The sequence below is a fragment of the Oryctolagus cuniculus genome, chromosome 10, assembly GCF_051225735.1.
Source record: "Oryctolagus cuniculus isolate XC-2025 breed Fujian yellow rabbit chromosome 10, ASM5122573v1, whole genome shotgun sequence".
NCBI lineage: Eukaryota > Metazoa > Chordata > Mammalia > Lagomorpha > Leporidae > Oryctolagus > Oryctolagus cuniculus.
This window is the reverse complement of record NC_142876.1, coordinates 28,844,705-28,866,082: the sequence shown is the minus strand read 5'-3', so window position 1 is coordinate 28,866,082 and position 21,378 is coordinate 28,844,705. Positions and strand designations below refer to the sequence as shown.

General features: G+C 44.8%; 1 protein-coding gene across 8 annotated transcripts in view; it reads right to left on the bottom strand.

Annotated features, from left to right (window-relative positions):
* DYM (dymeclin) overlaps positions 1-21,378 on the bottom strand; it is a 372,541-nt gene that overhangs the window by 191,089 nt on the left and 160,074 nt on the right. For 7 of the 8 annotated variants that reach the window (XM_051851233.3, XM_089305764.1, XM_002713527.6 and 4 more), the window contains 3 exons: positions 17,003-17,128; positions 13,819-13,932; positions 12,358-12,452 (listed from right to left, as the gene is read on the bottom strand). In XM_051851233.3, coding sequence (XP_051707193.1) covers positions 12,358-12,452; positions 13,819-13,932; positions 17,003-17,128 — 335 coding nt within the window. Of the gene's footprint in view, positions 1-9,373; positions 9,762-12,357; positions 12,453-13,818; positions 13,933-17,002; positions 17,129-21,378 lie in introns of those variants that run through there. The other variant, XM_089305767.1, reaches the window with a different exon arrangement.

Sequence of the window (21,378 nt, the reverse complement as noted above, 5' to 3'; positions counted from 1 at the left end):
ATGATCGACGGTCCCCGCCTCCCCACATACCTCACCCCTCCCCCTGGTTTTCCCCAGAACTTTTGCTGCAGAGACAGCCGGGGGGCTGCCTGCTAACACCTCACCCCCAGGAAAACTGCTCATCTCATCAAGTTAAATTATAAAGCAATTCAAATACTCCAGTCATCTGATAACTCTAACACAAATTACAAGTCAGCTTGGTGGGCAGTATCTGCATAAATAGTCTTTATGTTAATGGATATCTCACTTACTTTTTTATACCTTGGTGTAGGAGTCAAGATAGATGGAGCAAGCTTTGCGAGTTTTTCTGTAGCAGGCACAAGGGTATTGACAGAAGTCAAACTATACCTGGTGGGTTTTTTGTTGTTGTTGTTGTTTTGTTTTTTACAGGCAGAGTAGGCAGTGAGAGAGAGAGACAGACAGAAATGTCTTCCTTCCGTTGGTTCACCCCCCAAATGGCCACTACAGTCAGCACACTGCGCTGATCCGAAGCCAGGAGCCAGGTGCTTCTCCTGGTCTCCCATGGGGTGCAGGGCCCAAGGACCTGGACCATTTTCCACTGCACTCCCGGGCCACAGCAGAGATTTGGACTGCAAGAGGAGCAACCGGGACAGAATCCGGCGCCCCGACCAGGACTAGAACCCGGTGTGCGGCGCCGCAAGGCGGAGGATTAGCCTAGTGAGCCTCGGTGCCGGACAACCTGGTGTTTCTAAAAGAAGTTTGGGGAAGGCCCAAGAAGCAGCCAGTTGGAGAAAGGAGCTGCCTCCCTTCCTGCCATCGTCAAAGAGGGAAACCACTCATCTTTCAAGACACACGTCAAGAGAGCGCCAACTCACTGGGAAGGCCTGAGCGACACTCAGGTGCGCTGCCTGCTTCCGTGTCCCACCTCATCAGAACACTGCCCACGGGGCTCCAGCTGCGGCTGCTGCGCTCGGAGCTCTCTGCAGGCAGTGCAGGAGGCTACCACGTGAATCGCCAGTGCCTGACGACGTCTGCACACAGCAGACATACAGCAAGTATCTGATAAATGATTAAATGATACCTAACAATATACTCCTGCTAGAAAGAAATCACAATTATGTTATGAGATATCCCATGATGAAAACTTTATTAGAACCTGTTACTCTGGTTTCCCAGAGAGTGTACTTAGAATCTCGGTGATTTATCTAAGAGCGAGTCTAAATGGAAACCTGTATGAAGGTCTCTGATTATCTACTAAGCATGTATCTACTAAGGTGCCATTATGATGTTCACACCAGGCAGTAAGTAACAAGGTTTGTATACTTCTGAATTTCCAGGACTAAAGGGTTCATGCAAGTTTACAATAAAAATGCACAAATGCTCTCGCACTTTAATACGACCTCCATGTTTCACTAACAAAGGTAAGAACACAGCCACATTTTAGATAGGAAAACATCACCAACAAGGTTTTACACAAAGCACTTGGCAATGGAAGACAGAACAATACTGTGGATGGAGCACAAATGTAGTTATCCCAGCATTGTAGCTTTCTCTAGACTTTTTTTTTTTTTAGTGTCTTCATTGTGAAATGGAAACAGTCATACCCATATACTGGATAACACAAATAACATACGGTAGAGTGCCCAATATGCAGTGTGTGTAACCAGCTATGTGAAATAAAAGTCTATATGGCATGCTGGCCTTCTTCATCTACAGCCAGAAGATTAAGCCATTTATCTTAGCCCAATTAAGGTATCAGAATTTCATTATCGTGCAAATCCCTACTGGGTGATCACAAAAAGCTCCGCATCCTCCAACAGGGAAGTTTGTTTTCCTTTGGGAATCACAGTGTGACTGCTGTTCAGCAGATGCTGCCCTCAGCACTTGGCCCTAACCAACTCACTCATTCTCCACAGCAGCCCTGGGGGCCATCTCCATGTTTTAAGGTGTACTAAACAAATAAGCAACTACTAAGCGCTTAGAAAACTCAGTGTTTATGAAGGGAAGTACCTACCTACCGTTTCAGAGCTGCTTCTCTCAACCCTGTCCTCGTCTCTCTGCTAAGCAGTGTGCCCTCCTCCCTTGCTTATCCTGTCCCTGGCACCGTGATTCAGTGTTTAGCCCACCCCGGACACATCAGTCATTTTAAGCCTCTTTACCTTTCTGCTTACTTTCACTTGTCTTTTTTTTTTTTTTAAGATTTTATTTATTTATTTGAGAGGTGGAGTTACAGACAGTGAGAGGGAGAGACAGAGAGAAAGGTCTTCCATCAACTGTTCACTCCCCAGTTGGCTGTGACGGTTGCAGCTGAGCTGATCCGAAGCCAGGATCAAGGGTCTCCCACACGGATGCAGGGGCCCAAGCACATGGGCCATCTTCCACTGCTTTCCCAGGCCACAGCAGAGCTGGATTGGAAGTGGAGCAGCTGGGACTAGAACCTGCACCCGTGTGGGATGCCGGCGCTGCAGGTGGAGGATTAACCTACCTCGCCCCAGCACCAGCCCACTTGTCTTGTTAACACAACATGTGTCTCTGTCTTGGAAAAGGTGCTTCCTACAAAGGCCATGAAACATGTAATCAGAAGCAGGAAAGTGCTTCAGGCTCCTTCATTTAGCTGCCCCCAGCACTTTGTAACATATCAGATACCACGATTATGGGGGAGCGCGCACCTCTTCTCTCTCTTGTTCTGGGAGGAATATGAGGCTGGGAGCTGGATAACTTGCTATCCACGTCTGCTTCTACACTAGAGTCAGATGGACACATCGCAGAATAACTCTAGGGGTCAATAGGCCCCCATTTAAAATATGCAAATTTGCCTTGGCTGAGTTTTAAAGCTTCCTCTAAATCTGTAATTATATGATACCATAAAATTTTACAAAAATATTTTCCCTAATATAATAAATTACAGTGACATAGTATTCTACCAAAAGCATTCGGGTTCTGGTAAAGCCACCCAGCAACAAGGCTTGAGGGGCTGTGTTAATGACACTGACACCTGAGCTGGAGACTCATTCTGACACACGTGCAAAGCAAAGACTAATGAGGCTGTTCAGCCCCTTCTTCTAAGATCTCCAAACCCAACACATGAGCAACCGAGAAATGGAACTGAGAGCACCATCAACTAATTACCCTACTGACACAGCAACGAGCTTTTCCAGTGGGCACTAGAAACCCATAACGAGGTACGGATTGTGGAGATGATTCTCCACAGGTCTCTCCTGCTCCTGCATGTGTTAACAGCAGAAGCATCAACAGCCTTGTGTTCTGGACTGTCTGTTCATGGATGGCTGCAGACTGAACAGACGTAGAAGACAGAGACAATACCTCTCTCTATAGTAGACAGCAGTTTGGTGTCTTCCTCCAAAACAACAGTTAGGCAGGTTTGCTTAAAATCTATTACAAAAGATAAAAGTTGGGGCCGGCACTGTGGCATAGTAGGTTATGCCTCTGCTTGTGGTGCTGGCATCCCATACAGGCACTGGTTTAAGTCCCAGCTACTCCACTTTCAATCCAGTTCCCTGCTGATGGCCTGGGAAAGTGGTGGATGGCCTGAGTGCTTGGGCCCCTGCACCTAAATGGGGGTACAGGAAGAAGCTCCTGGCTCCTGGCTTCGGATCAGCCCAGCTCCAACCAATGTGGCCATTTGGGGAGTGAACCAGTGGATGTGAGACCTTTCTCTCTGTCTATAACTCTGCCTTTGAAATAAATATTATTTATTAAAAAAAGGTAAGAGTTTCCTAAGCTTAAAGTTCCTCTCCTATAATGCAACCTACTGTACTTGCCAGTGTCATCTGGCCCTGGTCGTGTCATCCTGTGGACACGGGGCACCACACAAGAGAATGATGATACTCTGGCTCCTGCTATTGCTGTGAATAACAATTTGTAAATGTACATAAACTTTAAAAAAAGTAATCAGCTGTCTTGTGTCTTTTCCCCAAGAAGATTGAGTCTTCTAGGGAGCATCTTTAAACCATAGTGGGTCGGCTTGTCAGCATCTAGATTCTTCACAGCAGCACACAGGAACAGAGGCTTCGTTTGTGTCGAAGTCACCTCTACAATGTGATGTGACATTCTATAAAGTGCTCTGCAAGTTATTTTAATGTTTAATTTCCCACATGGCAATTTTGTCCACAAAGGTCTTGTAAGAAATCAAAATTCTGATAAATGTATGATATGCTTCTTAAAAAGCTGACATTTTGAATGTGCCAGCAGTCTAAACCGAAATTAAATCAATTATGAAGTTTTCATATGTCCCATCAAGTCTGCCAAGCTACCCTGTTGTATAATACTAGCAATCCTCTGAATAGCTAGAAATTTTCAATCGAAAACTTAGAAATTTTCAGCTGGGAACCGTCTAAATGCTCTCAGTGTTAAGTTGTTAAGAAAGAGCTAAACTAAAAAGCAAACCATGCCAGACATCCCTGAAAAACTTAGCTGCCTTCAAAGCATCACTGGCTATAGGAAGTGCAGGAAGCCAGAATGTTCAGGCCCACATTCCTCCTTCCTTTCTGTCTAATGCTATGCCAGGATTAAACAAGGATCAGCAAAGACCAGAGCAATGGCAAAACTGCGACCTTTTTAACAGGTAGGCCTTGGCAAGAACAAGTTAATTCTGTCTTTTTAAAAATGAAAGCACACCTTTCAAAAATATACTGAAAGGCCATTCATCAGATCCCCTACCAATCTAAAATAAAACACATGATTATTAAAAATATCTATGGACATTCAATGAGATCATCATTTTTCTCCCTTTAGAGAAATACAGGCAGTCAGATGATCTCTTGGGCAAAGAATCAGAATCTAGGAATTTTAACAGAGACCAGAAAATTCTTGCATAGGGCTGCTTTCCAGATTTTTAGATTCAAAATATTCCAAAAATGTTATAATACTATCACAGAGAAAAGAGAGAGGCAAAAGATTTTTTTAAGCCATTATTAACTCTTACAACACTCACAAGAAGTAAATACAGAAGTTAAATAACCAAGATTTTGGAAAGAGAAGTCAACTGTTTGTTATAACTCTTAGTATCAGATAATTCTGTTCCTAAAGAAACAACTCCCTAACTATAATGATAAAAGATAATATAAGGTTAAAACTTAACTAAGAATTTTTAAGAATAAAACCAACCATAACTAACACGTAATTTCTAGATAGAACAAATGGCAGGAGTCTCAAATGAAAATGTAAGAGATCTCCATTTAAAGAGGATTTCAGTAGTGGTGGGTGGACATATAGGAGAAGTGCAATAAGTATTTATTGACCTAAAAATAGCACAATGCTCAAGATCAGACAGAGACAAGAGAGACACACAGATCTTGTCCTGTTCCCATGTTCACTTCCCAGGATGATTTCCTCGTACCGTGCACAGGAAGATCTGAACACATCCACGTGGGGCGCAAGGAACCTCAATACATTTTTAAAGCCTGTCCTATAGTGCCTCTGTAACTCAGGGTACACAGCTCTCCTGGGTGGAGGCTGGAATGAGGAGTGGGGAGCAGCCACGGAACAACCAAGGCCTGGTAGGCCTCATCTGGTCATAGGGCACCATCTGTCTGAGACAACCCTCGGGAGTTTGAATACATCGTCCTGGCAGGCGAGAGCCCCTCGGAAGGGACGTTCCGCCAGCCTGGCTGTGGCAGTACGCACAATGGCCGGGAGAAACTCAGAACAGCCTCTTTCCAGCTGTGTAGGGCCAATACCCTCAGCTGCACAGCCTCCAGACTTGTTCTAGTCTTAAACGTTAACAGAAGACAGACGGCTACTGAGATATTGAAAGTGACAGGTATGAATGTATCATTAAACAGACTAGGTTTTCCAAATGAGACAGTATTCCTAAAATAACCAAGAGAAACGACCAGATGTCATGTTGCCATGTAATATATTTGAATTTTTATGTGTGTATAATCAAATTTACCCTACAACCAACAAGCCAATATATTTATTAATATTCCTTTGGGAGCAGGCATTTGGGGCAGCAGCTAAGACGCCGCTCAGGGCATCCACATCCCATATCTCAGAGTTTCTAACACAAGCTCTGCTCCAGATTCCAGCCTCCTGCCAATGCACACCCAGGAGGCAGCAGACGACAGCTCAAGTACTTGCATCCCTGCCACCCATGTAGGAGACCTGGATTGAGTTCCTAGCTCCTGGCTTTGGCCTGGCCTGGCCCTGGATGTTGTAAGGGCATGTGGGGATGAGCCAGCCGATGAGAGATTTCTGTGTCTCCTCCTTTCTGCCTTTCAAATAAAAATGAAAATAAAATTTTTGAAAGTATAATCTCATGTAGGTTTTCAGCTTAATATATGGTTTGACTCAGAAAAAAAAATCAACTCATGAAAACTTAATTCAATGTGGACAGAAATGAAGAAACTTGATGGGGTAAGTTAATACTACAGAGTATTAAAAACAAATTGTCTGTCTTTCTTCGACTCCATGGGAATGAAAACTATGAAAGGCCTATGTGAGCATGTGCCAAAATTCAGGAGCTAACTGCCCCAAGTTCAACAAGCAACTTACATTTCTGTAGTCTTCCCCAAAATGCTGGGTGACTAAAAGGTGTAGTGTTCATGTCGAGAGCAGGAAGAGGCACCTTACGTAAAAGGCCAGCCTGTGACCAGAGAGAGGCAGCACAGCAGGAAGCCTGGTTAGAGCTCACTGCCAAGAGCTGTTAACCATGAGGAAAGGCTAAAGTAAAAAGCATGGACTTAAGAATTTTTAATTTTTTAAATTAATGATCAGACTGAACTAAACAACTATACTACTCTTATAAAACAATTTTAATTAAAACCTATTCCATGTTTGAACATCAATTCATTTTCACGAAGTTTGCGAAGCTAGAAACCTTTCGATAATGTTTTGCACTGTCTAAAGCATCACATGGACATTACCAACACTGCCAACTTCACCAGCCTCAAGCAGCAGCAGGCATCCATAAAATGCAAGCAGAGACGGATCAACTGACGTGACGGCTCGGGACAGCAGGTGCCAGAACTAAGCTTCAACTCCCAGATACCGCCTGACTTCCAGGACTCGGTCACTAAGGAATTACCAGAAGTCTGCTTTGTGTGTCTACTGAGAGCTACTCTCTATAAAGTAACACAAAGAAATATAAGACAAACCTTTTATCCCCAGTAAACGTTCCCCTGCTTAAGCAAAAGGACTCGCAACTTCAGGCTGCAGCGCATGTCCTAGGGACCTACGCCCAACAGATCAAGACTGAGGTTGTCTCTCCCATGCCCGGTGCTGAGAGAAGCTGGGGAGCCCCAGCCTTTCCGCATTTCAAATAAAAATGAAAATAATTGTTTAAAGTATATTCTCATTTAGGTTTTCAGTTTAATGTATGGTTTGACTCGGGGAAAAAAAAAAATTCAATGCAGACAGAAGTGAAGAAACTTGATGGGTAAGTTAATATTACAGAGTATTACAAACTGTCCGTCACACAGCTCTGTTCTTTCCGGGTCTTGCACACCAGGGTCAGAAACTGACTGCGATCCATGGGCTGCTAGAAGAGGTGAACAGCACCCATCGGGTTTTTTGCTTTTGAAATCAGAGCGGGGAGATGTCAAGCAACTGTGCTAGCAGCAGCTGGGTCCAAAGCAACAAGGTCCAGGCACTGAGGCGCGTCTGCGAAAGCAGGGGAGCGTGACAAGCTGAGGAGGACACTGCAGGCTCACGATGAAGCAAGCAGAATTAGAGGGGCAAGAAGGTGGTTGCGAAAGAAAGGCCTACAGAAAGAGCAGGCACGGGGCCGGCACTGTGGCAGAGCAGGTAAAGCCACTGCCTGCAGCGCCGGCATCCCATGTGTGCGCTGCTTAGAGTCCCAGCTGTTGCACTTCTGATCCAGCTCCCTGCTAATGTGCCTGGGAAAGCAGCAGAGGATGGCTCAAGTCCTTGTGCCCCAGCCACCCACACAGGAGACCTGGAAGAAGCTCTTGGCTCCCGGCTTGTGCCTGGCCCAGCCCTGGTCATTGCGGCCAGTTGGGAAGTGAACCAGCAGACAGATCTCTCTCTCTCTCTCTCTCTCTCTCTCTCTCTCTGTAACTCTGCCTTTCAAATAAATAAATAAATAAATAGGAAGGAAGGAAAGAGGGAGGGAGGAGAGAGGGAGGGAGAGGAGGAAAGGGAAGGGGAAGGGATGGGGGTGGTGGTGAATGGAATAAAGAGCAAGCAGGCAACCCCAGGCCTTGCTTCTCCCTGTTCCTGGCTCCGCACGCCATTATCCAGATGCTGGGAGAGCGGCTGTGAAACAGCAGGGGAGGGCACTGAGTGGGTCAGGCTCACATCCGTCACACAGAAATCGGAGGTTCAGCACAGAGGGGAGGACCGACCACGTGGCTCCGAGGCAGGCTTTCTTGGTGTCACCACGGCTGACACTTGGGGCCGGGGGAGTCTGTGGCGGGGGCTGTTCTGGGCACTGCAGGGAGTTTAGCAGCATGTCCACATCTCTGCTGTCTTCCCACTAGGGGTCAGCAGCCACCTCCTCTCCAGTGGCAACCAAACCAAACAACTCCAAATACTGTCCAGTGTCCCCACCCCAGCATTTTAACCTGCTGGCCAAGGACACAATACAATCAGATTTGCTTTTCAAATGGATGGGGCAGTGTGGAGGGCGAAAAGGGAGGCACAAAGACCAGGCCACCCGTGACACAGTCTAGGTGAGGATGGCAAATGTGGGCCCCGAGGCAGCAGCAATGGGTTCAGGAGAGAGGGGACAAATGACTGGGACAGAGTCAGACGGAAGTCAGCACCCAACAAGACAGAGAATTTGCAGTGAATGGAGAAATGTCATAGAATTACGCGCAGGTTTCCAGCTTGACAATTAGGGGGCCATTGGTAGCGGCCACTGCCCAGGCGAGGCCATGGAGGAGCAGCCTTAAAGGTGAGTTCTGTGCGGTAGCCAGCACTGGCGTCCAGTCGAGTTGGTGCTGGGCCACCTGACGTGTGGTGCGCATCATGTGCCAGGCCCTAACAGGTACAGCTCCCCGATGCTCACCCCGATCCTCTGAGATAACGACTACTGAGGGGAGACTACTGCACAGAGAGGCTACGTAAGTTCTCCAAGACCACCCGGCCGGTAAGTGTGGGAGCTGGGCTCCAGAGTGCGCTCCTACCCGCTGGGTCGCAGCTTTTGCTAGTACGTGAAGGAGGATGAGGTTCTAAATTTACATTTGAGTGGTTTTGGGTCCACAAGTGGGGAGTAAGCAAAGCCATAGGCCTAGGTGTGTAAAGACAGAGGGGGAAACAGGAAATCTGCTCAGCGAAAGGTAAAGGCCAGAGGAAGGAGCTGGGAGGGAGCAGGGGAAGTGAGCGGCCGCGTCGGTATCGCAGTCCTTTGCAGCCTGTGCTGTAGCAACTGACTTAAAATCCCATAATCGTAAATAACTCACTTAGAGCATACCCACAAGACTCAACTCCTGTGTCTGTAATTCTTCCAGGACATCAAGAGTCTGGGGAAGATACATTGTCATTAAGTCTGAAGAAAAGCCTGGGTACCACAAGACATCATTCCTTACACTATGGCCAGATAAAAAGAAACGAGTCTTTCACCGGGAGGAAGCACGTCACCGTGTTGCATGGCCTTGAGGAGCACACGGCACAGTGGCTCTTCTGAGTTCAGCAACTGACAGGTCTAACGCTGTGCAATCTTGTCTTAAAAGGAGATATAGCAGACAGGTGTATGAACACTGGTTCCTCCTCACTGGAAGGAGTCCCTGGAGCCCTGCTGAATCTGCCTAATGACTCGTCCGGGGGTCTCTGCAGGCTTTGTCACGCATTCCTCTTCGCAGGGACAATTCTACACCCTGACACGAACGGCAGAAAATGAGTTCCCTCATGAGGAAGAAAAGCTGGGACCCCACTTGCAGCTCAAGACAAGTGTTTTTTCACAAAATAAGTTGATTTCTGGGCCCAAACTCAAAGCACTCTCTGACCTTCAATGTGAGTATAACTCTTTAGGGGCTCTTGTTCAAGAGATTTGGAGCCAGTAGGTTCAAAGCTGAGCTAACAAGCCCCCTCCTGGATGACACAGATGCTCCGGGCTACTCAAATGCGGTCCCTGGACAAGAGACACTGGCAGCACTCAGGGTGACAAACAGAACACACTAACATCATCTGCCTATACATATCACTCTGGGAGCTTACCTTAAATTCCTTCCTTTAAAATTCATTTACAACCCCTTCATTCACAATTTATTTTTTGCCATTAATAAAAAAAATCAGGCTTTCTTTTTTCTCTATTCTTCCCATTATTTTAAGCTGCATGTCTAATATTTAAACTCCACCACAGCAAGATTTCAGCTGGCTCTTGCTGGTCTCCTGCCTGTAATTCCAATCCAGATGCCAATCAAATGGGCCTGCTGATGTTCTACACAGGAGCCGAACTCTCACCACAGGTCCTCTTGCCGTTGTGACTGCTGGCGTGGGTGCTTTCCCAGCTGGCCAGTCTCTAACCCATCCCTCTCTAAGTCACTTTGCCTCATCTCTCTGAGAGGGGAACTCGCCATACTCTGAACCAACCACTCATCCCTCACAATAATTTTACTTTCGTTAGAATATTTACCACAGTCTGCTCTAGATCTGTGATGTGGGAGTAATCTAAATTCTCCCAATCACAAGTCTAAATTCTGTTTCTTATTTAATGATTGGTTGGTTTTTTACTTCTGCCATCACAGACAGAAAATTAGGAATAGTGCTTTCTGTGCGTTTTTTTTTCCAACTGTTACATCTAAAAGATTTTTATTTAAACTTGCTTTATACATTTCATCAGGACTCAAATTCTGAACCAATTCACTTGGCATTTCCATTAAACAAACCAACTGTCCATTTGTCAGTTGAGGAAAAATGATCTTCCAGTGAAATCTTCATGAAACCATTCTAAGACTACACAGACACACAGAATGCTAGCACAACAGCCCAGAAATCACCGACTCCGCCGGCAGCAGTGAAACAGGAGCAGAAAGCTTAGCTTTTGGGATGAAAAAGCTCTTCGGTACACCTGGAAGACTCTACAGTATGAGGTGACTGCTACGTTTAGTTTTCAATCATCAAGCTTGTCTGCGTCCAGATTCAGCCAACAGGACAACCTCTCAAGCACAAATCCAAAAATGAATGCAAAAGACCAGACAGAACTTAAATGGTAAGTCACTGCAAAATAGTCGCTACTAAATTCTAAAGATAAATAAGTCAATTTTTGGTAACACTTTAAAATGAACCAAAGTCAATCAATGTCTAGCCAATGGGCAGATGAGAGATCAGGGCTTTAAAAGGGGATGTGGAGCTGTGATGACCCTCGGTAACTGGGGAACAAGAACTGTTGGTCAAAACTGCACTGCCCTAAAAGCAAGAATTAAAGCAATATGACCTCACTGTCTCATGTAAGAAATATTCTCATTGCAAGCTGCTAGGACAATATCAAGCACTCTACTGAAAGACAAAGCATACCCACATATGTTAAAAAATTCCTGCAAATGAAATTCATTCATGGTCAGTTAACCAGCTGACATCTTTCTTTGACAAATGGTAGGGAAGAGACAGCGGTTTCTGGCGATGGTGGCTGCAGCACACAGAATAATGGCTCCCTTGCAAATGTCTACCTCCTGGTTCCCTGGACTTGGAAATATCTAAACATTACATGGCGAGAGGAGTGTGCAGTCATGACTGTTAAGGACCTGGAAATGGAGAGATCATCCTGGATGAGTCGGGGGGGACCCAGGCAATAGCAAGGGCTCCCCCAGTGGAACAGGGACCTCAAGAGGAGGTCAGAGTGATGAGGACTCAACAGTCTCCTGTTGCTGGCTTTGAAAATGGAAGAAGGGACAATGAGCTAAGGGAGTAGCAGGAAAGGCCAGGGAACACATCCTCCTCCTCTGGAGTCTCCAGAAAGGACAGAGCCCTGCTGACATCGGAGTTCAGCTCAGGGAGACTCACCTCCAACTTTTAATTGAAAGAAAACAGATTTGTATTGTTTTAAGCCATCGCTTTGTAGCCATTTGTTCCAGCAGCAGAAGGAAACTAATACAAGTGTAAACTGCTATGGACAGCATTCCCTCCTACAAAGCTAACTCCTTACAAATGCAGGCTGATGCTCAAACACTCAGCAAAGGCATCAAGACTTAGCTTGCATTACTAAGAAAGACACTTGCTGCTCTGTAAAAAGCAAGCACATAACACAACTAGATGTGATCAAAATATTAAACGCAAATTCAATGAACTTTGATGAAAATGGTAGGTTACAGAACAAAACAAGACATTATCAACCAAATGAGAAGATGATAAAAATTAAGTAGGAAAATCTGGTGTTTCTCGTAGATGGCACCTAAAAAGGGACCGCTCATAGCCTCCTACTCCTTAGGCCAGGCAGGAGGCAGAAAGCAGTCCTGCTCTGAAAGCCGCGTTTACCTGATGATCCTCTGAGCAGCATACTGGTGGAGAGCTCGGAACTGCGCCGACATATTTGCCAGTGCTGCCAGACAGTTGGTGTGCAGGTACTTGTCCTGTCAGAAAACAGCACGTGTGAAACAGGCATCAAGTCTTCTCTATGTTTTGCAGGGTTAACGAGAAGCAAATGTGCACTCAGTTGTCCCTGATTCCAACAAGCCTACAATCTCTTTTCTCTAAATTCCCAAACCTGTAAAGGACTGAAAATTCAAAAGGCTTTCCCAGGCTCATCAGGGAAGCAACACCTGACACAACTAACTGTGATACTACCGATGGTCTTCACTATTCTCCTCTCAGTGAATACTGAAATATTCTCTGCAGAAGCAGTTGTGTTTAATTATCGTGGGTTGCTTCGGACACTTAAAGTAACATACATGCAAGAGGGCTTCAGATAGTTTATAAAGAAAAATGCACATTATGAAAAAACTGTGCAAAGATTTCAAATTTTTTTGCACCAAATTTATCTTTTAATTCCATTTTTTCATGAACTTTTGGAAGTACTCTCTTACATACTATAACTTACTAAAATTAAAAATTCTCCATCCTAAAACACATCTGGCTCCTAGGGTTTGAAATAAAAATACAGATGTGCAGAAGTGACTGAGTGTCTCCGTGAGCTGCGAAGTCTGTACACGGCTTTTCTTCCTGATGTATTTCTACTAAAACAATGGAGACTTGCTTCCAGGAACTACACTCAGAATCCAGCAGGAATTATCTTACTATTTAAAGCATATTCTCTCTTCTTTCCCATTTGAATTCATAACATCCAATTATCCTTTGTTGTTAGAGCTTTTAAAGGGCCAATCAATATTAGAAGGGGCCGCAGCTGTGGCACAGAGGGTAAAGCTACTGCCTGTGACACCAGCATTCCATTTCAGTGCCAGTTTGTTTCCCGGCTGCTCCACTTACGATCCAGCTCCCTGCTAATGACCTGGCAAAAGTAGCAGAAGATGGACCAAGTACTTGGACCCCTGCCACCCATGTGGGAGACTCAGATGAAGCTCCTGGCTTTAGCCTGGCCCAGCCGCAGTTGTTGCAACCATCTAGGGAATGAACCAGTGGGTGGAAGATACCTCTGTGTCTCTCCTTCTCTCTCTGTAACTATGACTTTTAAAATAAATAAGTAAACCTTAAGAAAAAATGTGTTAGAAGTCCAGCAAAAATACACGGTAGCTTGCATCTAAATGTCCCACCTTGCTTGGTTTCTGCTCCATGTAAAATATCTTTGATCATACAATCATTAAATATTTAAAGTCGAACATTATCTTAGGATTATGTAACACAGTGACTGTATATGCTGATCTGTATTTTTTCTACCATATTTAAGAGAATTTTATCACTCTGAAAGTAAGGATTACTTTCAACTGTGGTGTAAATTGTACTGTATATATAAAGACAGAAAAACAGCTATGGAATACTTACTCTCGTCCTTGTCATGTTGTACTGAATGGTTCTTATCACAACCAGTATCAGGAGACTCCCCAGCGAAATTTCAGTTAAAACCCGTTCTGAATACCAAGTAATATTTTTTAATATCTGTAAGGGGGGAGAAAAGTTTAAGTAAAAAATTATTGCTTTAAGGAGAAAGGAATTATCCCAAGTTCACAATTTTTGACAAGCCAAGGTTTTCCTCTGAAAGTGAGTTAAGCAGTAAGTGAAAGTGAATTGTGAGATTTTCAGTTCCAGTAAGCCATCTGTGCTTATGATGAGTTTACTTCTCCTTTCTTCTTAAATAGAAAAGGGGAAAAAAAAAAAAAAGGTCTGGAAAAGAGAGGATACAAATTAGCACACAAAAGGGGATTAGCTCAGACAGATACGGTGCACAGGGTAAAAGTGCCAGAAACCCAGTCAGAGCTCAGCAGCTTAAAACTGAAAATAAGAAGTACTACGTGCGTGCGGCTGGAAGGGCAAGGAGAGCAGCCCCTCCCCCTCCTCCCTTGAGTGCGGATGCTTTCCTGAGGCTGTGGCTAGCTCCCTATGTACTGCTCAGATGATTTTTTTCCCTATTAAGTCAAGAACATTTCACTTAAAGAACAACTTCACAGCTTCCTCTGGCATATCCAAACTGCCAGCATCCGAGTACCCCGCTCCAGGCTCTGACCCGCCTCCCGCTAGGGCTGAGCTGAGTTCTCTAGTGTCAGTCCAGCCCAACTCTGCCACTGTGAACATATGGAGAGTGAACCAGCCTGTCTCTCTGCCTCTCAAATAAATAAATCTTAGAGTTGTTTTTTTTTTAATGAGATAACAACATATATTTCAGACAATTAGGTCCACAGCAAATGACGCCATGTAGAAAAATTTGGTAGAGACATTTTAATTTTACTCATTTTTCTTATTAAATATGGAAAGGCAAGGGATCAAAATAAACAGAACAACAAGAAAATCAGATTCTAGAGAAAAACAAGCGTTTAGACACCTGAATCAGAAATGTGGTAGGTATTAACGAGCATTTCTCCTGCAAACACCCAGGAGTTCTCCTAGTTATTTGTTGAGTGAGTGAAGCTGTTGATTTGGGGATTTGGGGATATACATAGTTATCTCTTGAAGTTAAATATACACCTATCCTAGTGACCCAGCAATTGATTTCGAGTTAGGTACCCAAGAGAAAAGAGTACAAATGTCCACCAAAATTCATTCCAAAATATGCACAGAAACGTTCTTAAAAATGGCACAAAATGAGAAAACAAAGTTCACCAACACAATATGGATAAACATCCAGTGACATAGTCACACAACAGAACAGCATGTAGCAACAAAGAACGAGCTAGTGGTGTACGTGCGGCTGAATCTCAGCAACACTACGCTAGGTCAAAGAAGCCAATGGAAGAGAACACAGAGCACTGTGTCACAAGGGAACAAGGTGACCACTTTACAAAGCAAAGAAAGCACCACGTTGGATACCTTAAATAGATAGATTATTTTTTACAGGGAAATGCGTATGTCTTATTCTCTTTCTGCAGTGGTCAAGATTCTTTAAATCCTGGTAAAATTTGGTCACTCTACATAAAATGTAATAAAAAGGTTTTAATGGAACACTAGAAACTGTGAGAGTCCTCTGAGAACCAATCCACCCAAAGAGGAAAGGCCACAGAGAAAGGGACCACGTGGAGTCAGGAAGCTAAGCAAGCCCTGCCCACGCTGCTCGGCGCTGACTCCCACAGGTGAGCTCCTCACCAGGGCCAAGCAGCACTGGAAGAAAGCCTGTTATGTGCCATGACAGGATCCCAAGAAGAAAACAAAACAAATCCGAATATATTTTGAGGGGATTCTCACTTCTGTTGATATACTCGTCGTTGAATTAGTATGTGGTTTTAAAAATAAAAAACAAGACACCAGAATTGATATGCTAGATAAATACCAAAATACACAAGAAAGGAAATGCAATTATCCTGCACCACATAGCTGAACTAAGAATAGTAGTTCAGGGGCTGACATTAAGCAGGTTAAGGCGATGCCTATGATGCCCATGTGAGTGCCAGTTCAAGTCCTGGCTGCTCTACTTCTGATCCAGCTTCCTGCTAATGTGCCTGGTATGAGAGCAGAAGAAGGCCCAAGTGCCTGGACACCTGCACCCCATGTGGGAGACCCCAAGGAAATTTAGGCTTCTGGCTTCAATCTGGCCCAGACTCGGCCACTGCAGCCATTTTAGGAGTGAGCCGGTAGAAGGGAGACCTCCCTCCCTCCCTCCCTCCCTCCCTCCCTCCCTCCCTCCCTCTCTCTCTCTCTCTCTCTCTCTGCTTCTCCCTCTTTCTCTGTAACTGTGCCTTTCCAATAAACAATTTTTTTAAAAAAAAGTAATAGTTAAGATGATCACAATAACATAAAAGCTGATAAGAAAGAACGAAAGAAAATGTAGATGAGGCAAGCGCTCTGGGAACCAAGAGGGAACACACATGGTGTACGACAAGGAGAGTGAATGACTTATTTCCCATCTTAGGAAGACAACATCCACATCTGAAAGAACTCAAGAAATAAAAATGTATGCATGTTATTAGAAGCACGGACAATGTTGAAAGCATTTGTCTTGGGAGAGAAGGAATCAAATATATATGTGTCTGTCACTATTTCATTAAAATCACATAATTCAAGGCAAATTTTAGAACTAGGTACATGCATTACTTTGACAGAAAGAAAATGTCAAAGCAGAAAATAAAGGCAGTTTGGTTCTGGAACTTTCCAACAGGACCAAAGCCTAGAGCTAAATCACGCTACATTCTTTTTTTAAAATGCAAAACAATTTCTCATTCTTCTCCCCTTTGTTCCCTGTTCCTTTTCTCATTCTGTATGCAAGGAGCAAACCTTTTCTTGACAATTTCTGCCACAACAAAAAAATGGAAATGAAATGGAGAAGACAAATGAGTCCAGCATTGGCATCAATTACTAAAGAACTATTTCATAAGAGTCGTTAACAGTGGCTAATAGCATTTTTGTAAAAGGCATCATTTCATACATCTGAAGCCACAGTATTTCTAATCCAGGTTTTCATAGAGACATCTAGCAGAAGGGAAAGCCAGGGAAGAATGCTAAGACCACAGGTGGGGGTGGGGGTGGGGCAGGGCACATCAGTTCCACAGCACTCCCCTCTCTTCAGGTCCTGGCAACTTACCACTTCATGAATAGATCTATTGAAGCCATCATCTTCCGTAAGGATCAACAATATTATAAGGGCCATATACACATGGTGTGAATTTCTCTCTTCGACATGATACAGAATCTCAAGAATTGGTAAAACCTAAGGAATAAAAATTAGTATTCACTTTTTCATTCTTATGCATGAAATTCAAACTTTTAATAGTGTAGTATAAGACCAGATGTTCTAAACTTTTACACTTTTACTTTGAGTGTCCTGCTTTAATATCATAGTTATAATTTTCTTTGGAAAAAAATATGAGCCTCTTTCGACTGAATGTACTTCCAGATGTGTAACTAAGACAAAACTATAGCTAAGGGAAAACTGCTGTGTTGTCTCAGACGAAAGAGACATAAAGCCTACTGTAGGCTCATGCTTGGCCTGAAGTTTGAAGAGGTCACATCACTTCCGCCAGTGATGAAAGGGAGGAGAATGTATAGCAAATCCAAAACTAAGGAACACTTCATCTGTGTGCTTAGCATCACTTATATTTTAATGCTAATAAATTAAAAATATATTTTAAGTAAACATATAAGTCAGACTATTATAACTCAAGGTACACGGTTCGTTCTGTCTATTCTATCTATCCATCTATCCATCCATCCATCCACCCATCCACCCACCCATCCATCCATCTTTCTATCTTTCTATTTAGAAAGGCAAAGAAACAGAGAGATCTTCCATCAGCTAGTTCACTCCCAAAAAACCTCAACAGTAGGGGCTGCGTCTAGCGAGTCTGGAGCCTGGAATTCAAGCTGGGTGTCCCTCCCTGGGTGGCAGGATCCAAGCACTCAGGGTGTGCGTTAGAAGAAGCCAGAGGCAGGACTCGCACCCCGGCACTCCCATCAGCATGCTGGCATCCTAACTGCCGTGAATACGGACACTGAGATGCACTCCTCAGTGAACCCACACAGATCAATCTATTTCAAATCATTACGGTGACAATTCCAATCTGGTCATTCTTCATTCTTCACTAATTAAGGTAAGCGATTTCTAAAGTTTCTACGACCCTCCAGTCCACACAACCAGAGACGGGAGAGCTTGCTCCCTCCCTGTCTGGCCTCTGCACGTGAGGACACAGCAAGCAGACGGCAATCTCCACAGCAGGAAGTGGGCCCTCACCAGAGGCTGAAGCGGCCAGCTCTGTGACCCTGGAACTGCTCTCCTCAGGAACAGTGAGAGAGAAACTTCTGTGGTTCACACAACTGGTCTGCAGTACTTCTGTTACAGCTGTCAGCGCTGACCAAGGCATGGGGCTTGAGTAGTTTAAAGGACAGAGAGGTGGGCAGTGTCGAGGGCAGCACAGTAGTCGACAATGAACCTGCCCAGGGGGTCCCTCACAAGGAGCTGCTGCTGAGGGAGTTGTGGGAATGGAAACTGGGTCACAAGAGGTAGAAAAGTAAATGGTAAAGAAGCGAAGGCAGAAAATGAGGTGCAAGGCCTTTAAGAAACTTGACCATGAAAAGGAAAACAGAAAAGAGTTAAAAAACAAAAGTAAATTAAAAAAAAATGTATATAAATACCATACTGAGGGGGCCGGAGCTGTGGCACAGTGAGTTAAAGCCCTGGCCTGAAGTGCCGGCATCCCATATGGGTGCTGGTTCTAGTCCCGGCTGTTCCTCTTCTGACCCAGCTCTCTGCTGTGGCCTGGGATAGCAGTAGAAGATGGCCCAAGTCCTTGGGCTCCTGCATCCATGTGGGAGACCCGGGGGATGCTCCTGGCTCCTGGCTTCAGATCGGCACAGCTCCAGCTGCTGCAGCCAATTGGGGAGTGAACCAGTGGATGGAAGACCTCTCTCTATCTCTACCTCTCTCTGTAACTCTTTCAAGTAAAATAAATCTTAAAAAAAAAAAAAAACATACTGAGAACTAAGGGACTCTAGTCTGCCTAAAAGAGGGGTGGGCACTGTGGGACAGTGGGTGAAGCCACTGCTTGGGACACCCACATTCCATATCAGAGTGCCTTCTTTGAGTCCTGGCTACTCTGCCACTCTTAAGCTCTCTGCTAATGCACCTGGGGAGGCAGCAGATGTTGGTCCAAGTACTTGGGTTCCTGCCACCCACCTGAGAGACCCAGATGGAGTTTCTGGCCCCTGGCTTTAGCCTGGCCCAGCCCCAGCTGTTGTGGGCATTTAGGGAATGAACCAGAGATGGAAGATCTCTCTCTCTCTCCCTCTCTATGACCCAACGTTTCACAAATTAACCTTTTAAAAAAATCTTATGTAACTGCTTTTGATAATTATGTTAATCATAGACTTCACATCACTGTAAATATTAATTATATTTTCTAAGTGTCGCTTCCATGAAGTTTTAAATCAGGAAAGAAATATCAGCATGACTTGAGTTGCGTGCCTATCCGTAATATCCATGTAGGCTCAGGGCCTGACCCGAGGGCAGGAGACAGGTGGAGCCTGAGGGAAACCCCAGCCAGGTCTCCGCTCGACTGAGTAACACAGACAAACTTCAGTGCCAACGAGCTCCTAACTCCCTGGTTAAAAGAGCTGCGGAGAGCGTGGCGTTGTGTGACTAGTTATCACTCATCCAGAATCCTCTGCCTTCAGGAGCTCCCTTTACTACCATGGCCGCGGTGGGTTATCAGGAAAAGAGCCCCTTCCGGTAGGGAATGGCCCAAGAAGTAGGCAGACAGCTCAAGAAGAGACTCCAGGAGCCCGTCGGGAATGTGTGCAGACGATGGGCAGTTGCCTGATTCATCCCCCTTCGGCTTACCAGCCAGGGGAAGGGCGCGTGCCAGAGCCGCAGAGAACCACCTCTCTCCATCTGGGAACTGGGAACCTGGGAGTAAGGTCAAGGCTGTGGAAAGCTGAGACGAAGGATGGAAAGACAGAGTGGGAACAGCATCATTCAACCCCCAGAACAAGCCAGGACTGAAGCCAAAAATACTCACATAGTTTTCATTCGTGCAAACATATTCCTGTTTAAGCTAGCCATAAACGGGATTGTTAGTTACAACTACAGGCATCATGACCATTCCAAACGTCCAGCTATTTTTTTTTTTTGCTAAACTATTTTGCTTGTGATAATAGAATTAGAAAAATGAGTTCATTATAGGCTTTTCTAAAAAACATACCCCCTTAAAACCTGTTCTGAACACTCAGGCATTTGGAATCTATCCTAGACTCCACACAGGAACTCACCAAGAAATCCAGGTGTCATTGCATTATTATACTACTACCCGCTCATTAAAAATGCAGAAGGTATATCAAATTAATGAATAGTCTTGAGCTAAAGCACATCAAACAGCAGTGAGTCAGAGCTTCAGTAGAAAAGACCAAGTCAGTCAGAATCTGACAAGGAAGAGAGCCAAGTCTGCTTCTAGCCTACGAGGTCAGGTACTCTAGAAGCACTGTCAAACCTCACGTTCTTCCTACAGAGGTTGTAGAATAGAAGAACTGCTAACAACAACAAAATTGGGGCCGGTGTGGTAGCACAGAGGGTAGAGTGTCGTCTGCAACGTTGGCATCCCATGTGGATACCAGTTTGTGTCCTGGCTGCACCACTTCCAATCCAGCTGCCTGCTAGTGGCCTGGGAAGAGCAGTGGAGGATGGCCCAAGTGCTTGGGCCCCTGCCACCCAAGTGGGGGACCTGGAGGAGCTCCTGGCTTCTGCCAGGCCCAGTGCTGGCCACTGACCATCTGGGAAGTAGACCAGCAGAAGGAAGCGCGTGCTTGCTCACTCTCTCTCTCTCTCTCAGATAAACAAATTAATCTTTAAAAGTAAAAATCACATCAGTGCAATACTTTTCCTACCAATAACATTTTCTAATTATGACCTCAACAAATATTTAATACAAAAGAAAGGCAAGATTAGACGTTTCTAAAAAGAGGTGGCGCTGCGGGCTTTCTGCTCACTGCTAGCCCTGCCTGAGGAATTCATCACACTCAAACTGCCTTTGTGCTTTTACTCACCCCTCAGGAAACGAGCCCTGAGTTTACAAGGGTTTGCCCACATGGGCAGTCCACATGTATACTTAACTTTACTGTTGCAGCCAAGGCCTTCCCCGAACAGTTGATGTGGGGACAGGTTCTTTCACTGCAGTTTTTGTACTGAGTGTCACATTGATATAGAATGTGCTCAGTCACTTATAATATTTCCTGTTGCTTCAGTATTGACACATGATTTCATCGTTAATGCTGAAAAAAGTGGCTACCAGGTATCTGGTGCGTCCCGCCCTCAACCTGGTACAGAGGGGACAGTCAGTGCTGTCAGTCACCTGCTGGCTAGCTCAGGAGCGTTCAAGTTTTCATGAATGTATTAACACTATACAGCTATCAGTACACCACACATTTCAAAGGTAAACAAGTACCTTAGAAAGGTAGCTGACTTTTCTCCTT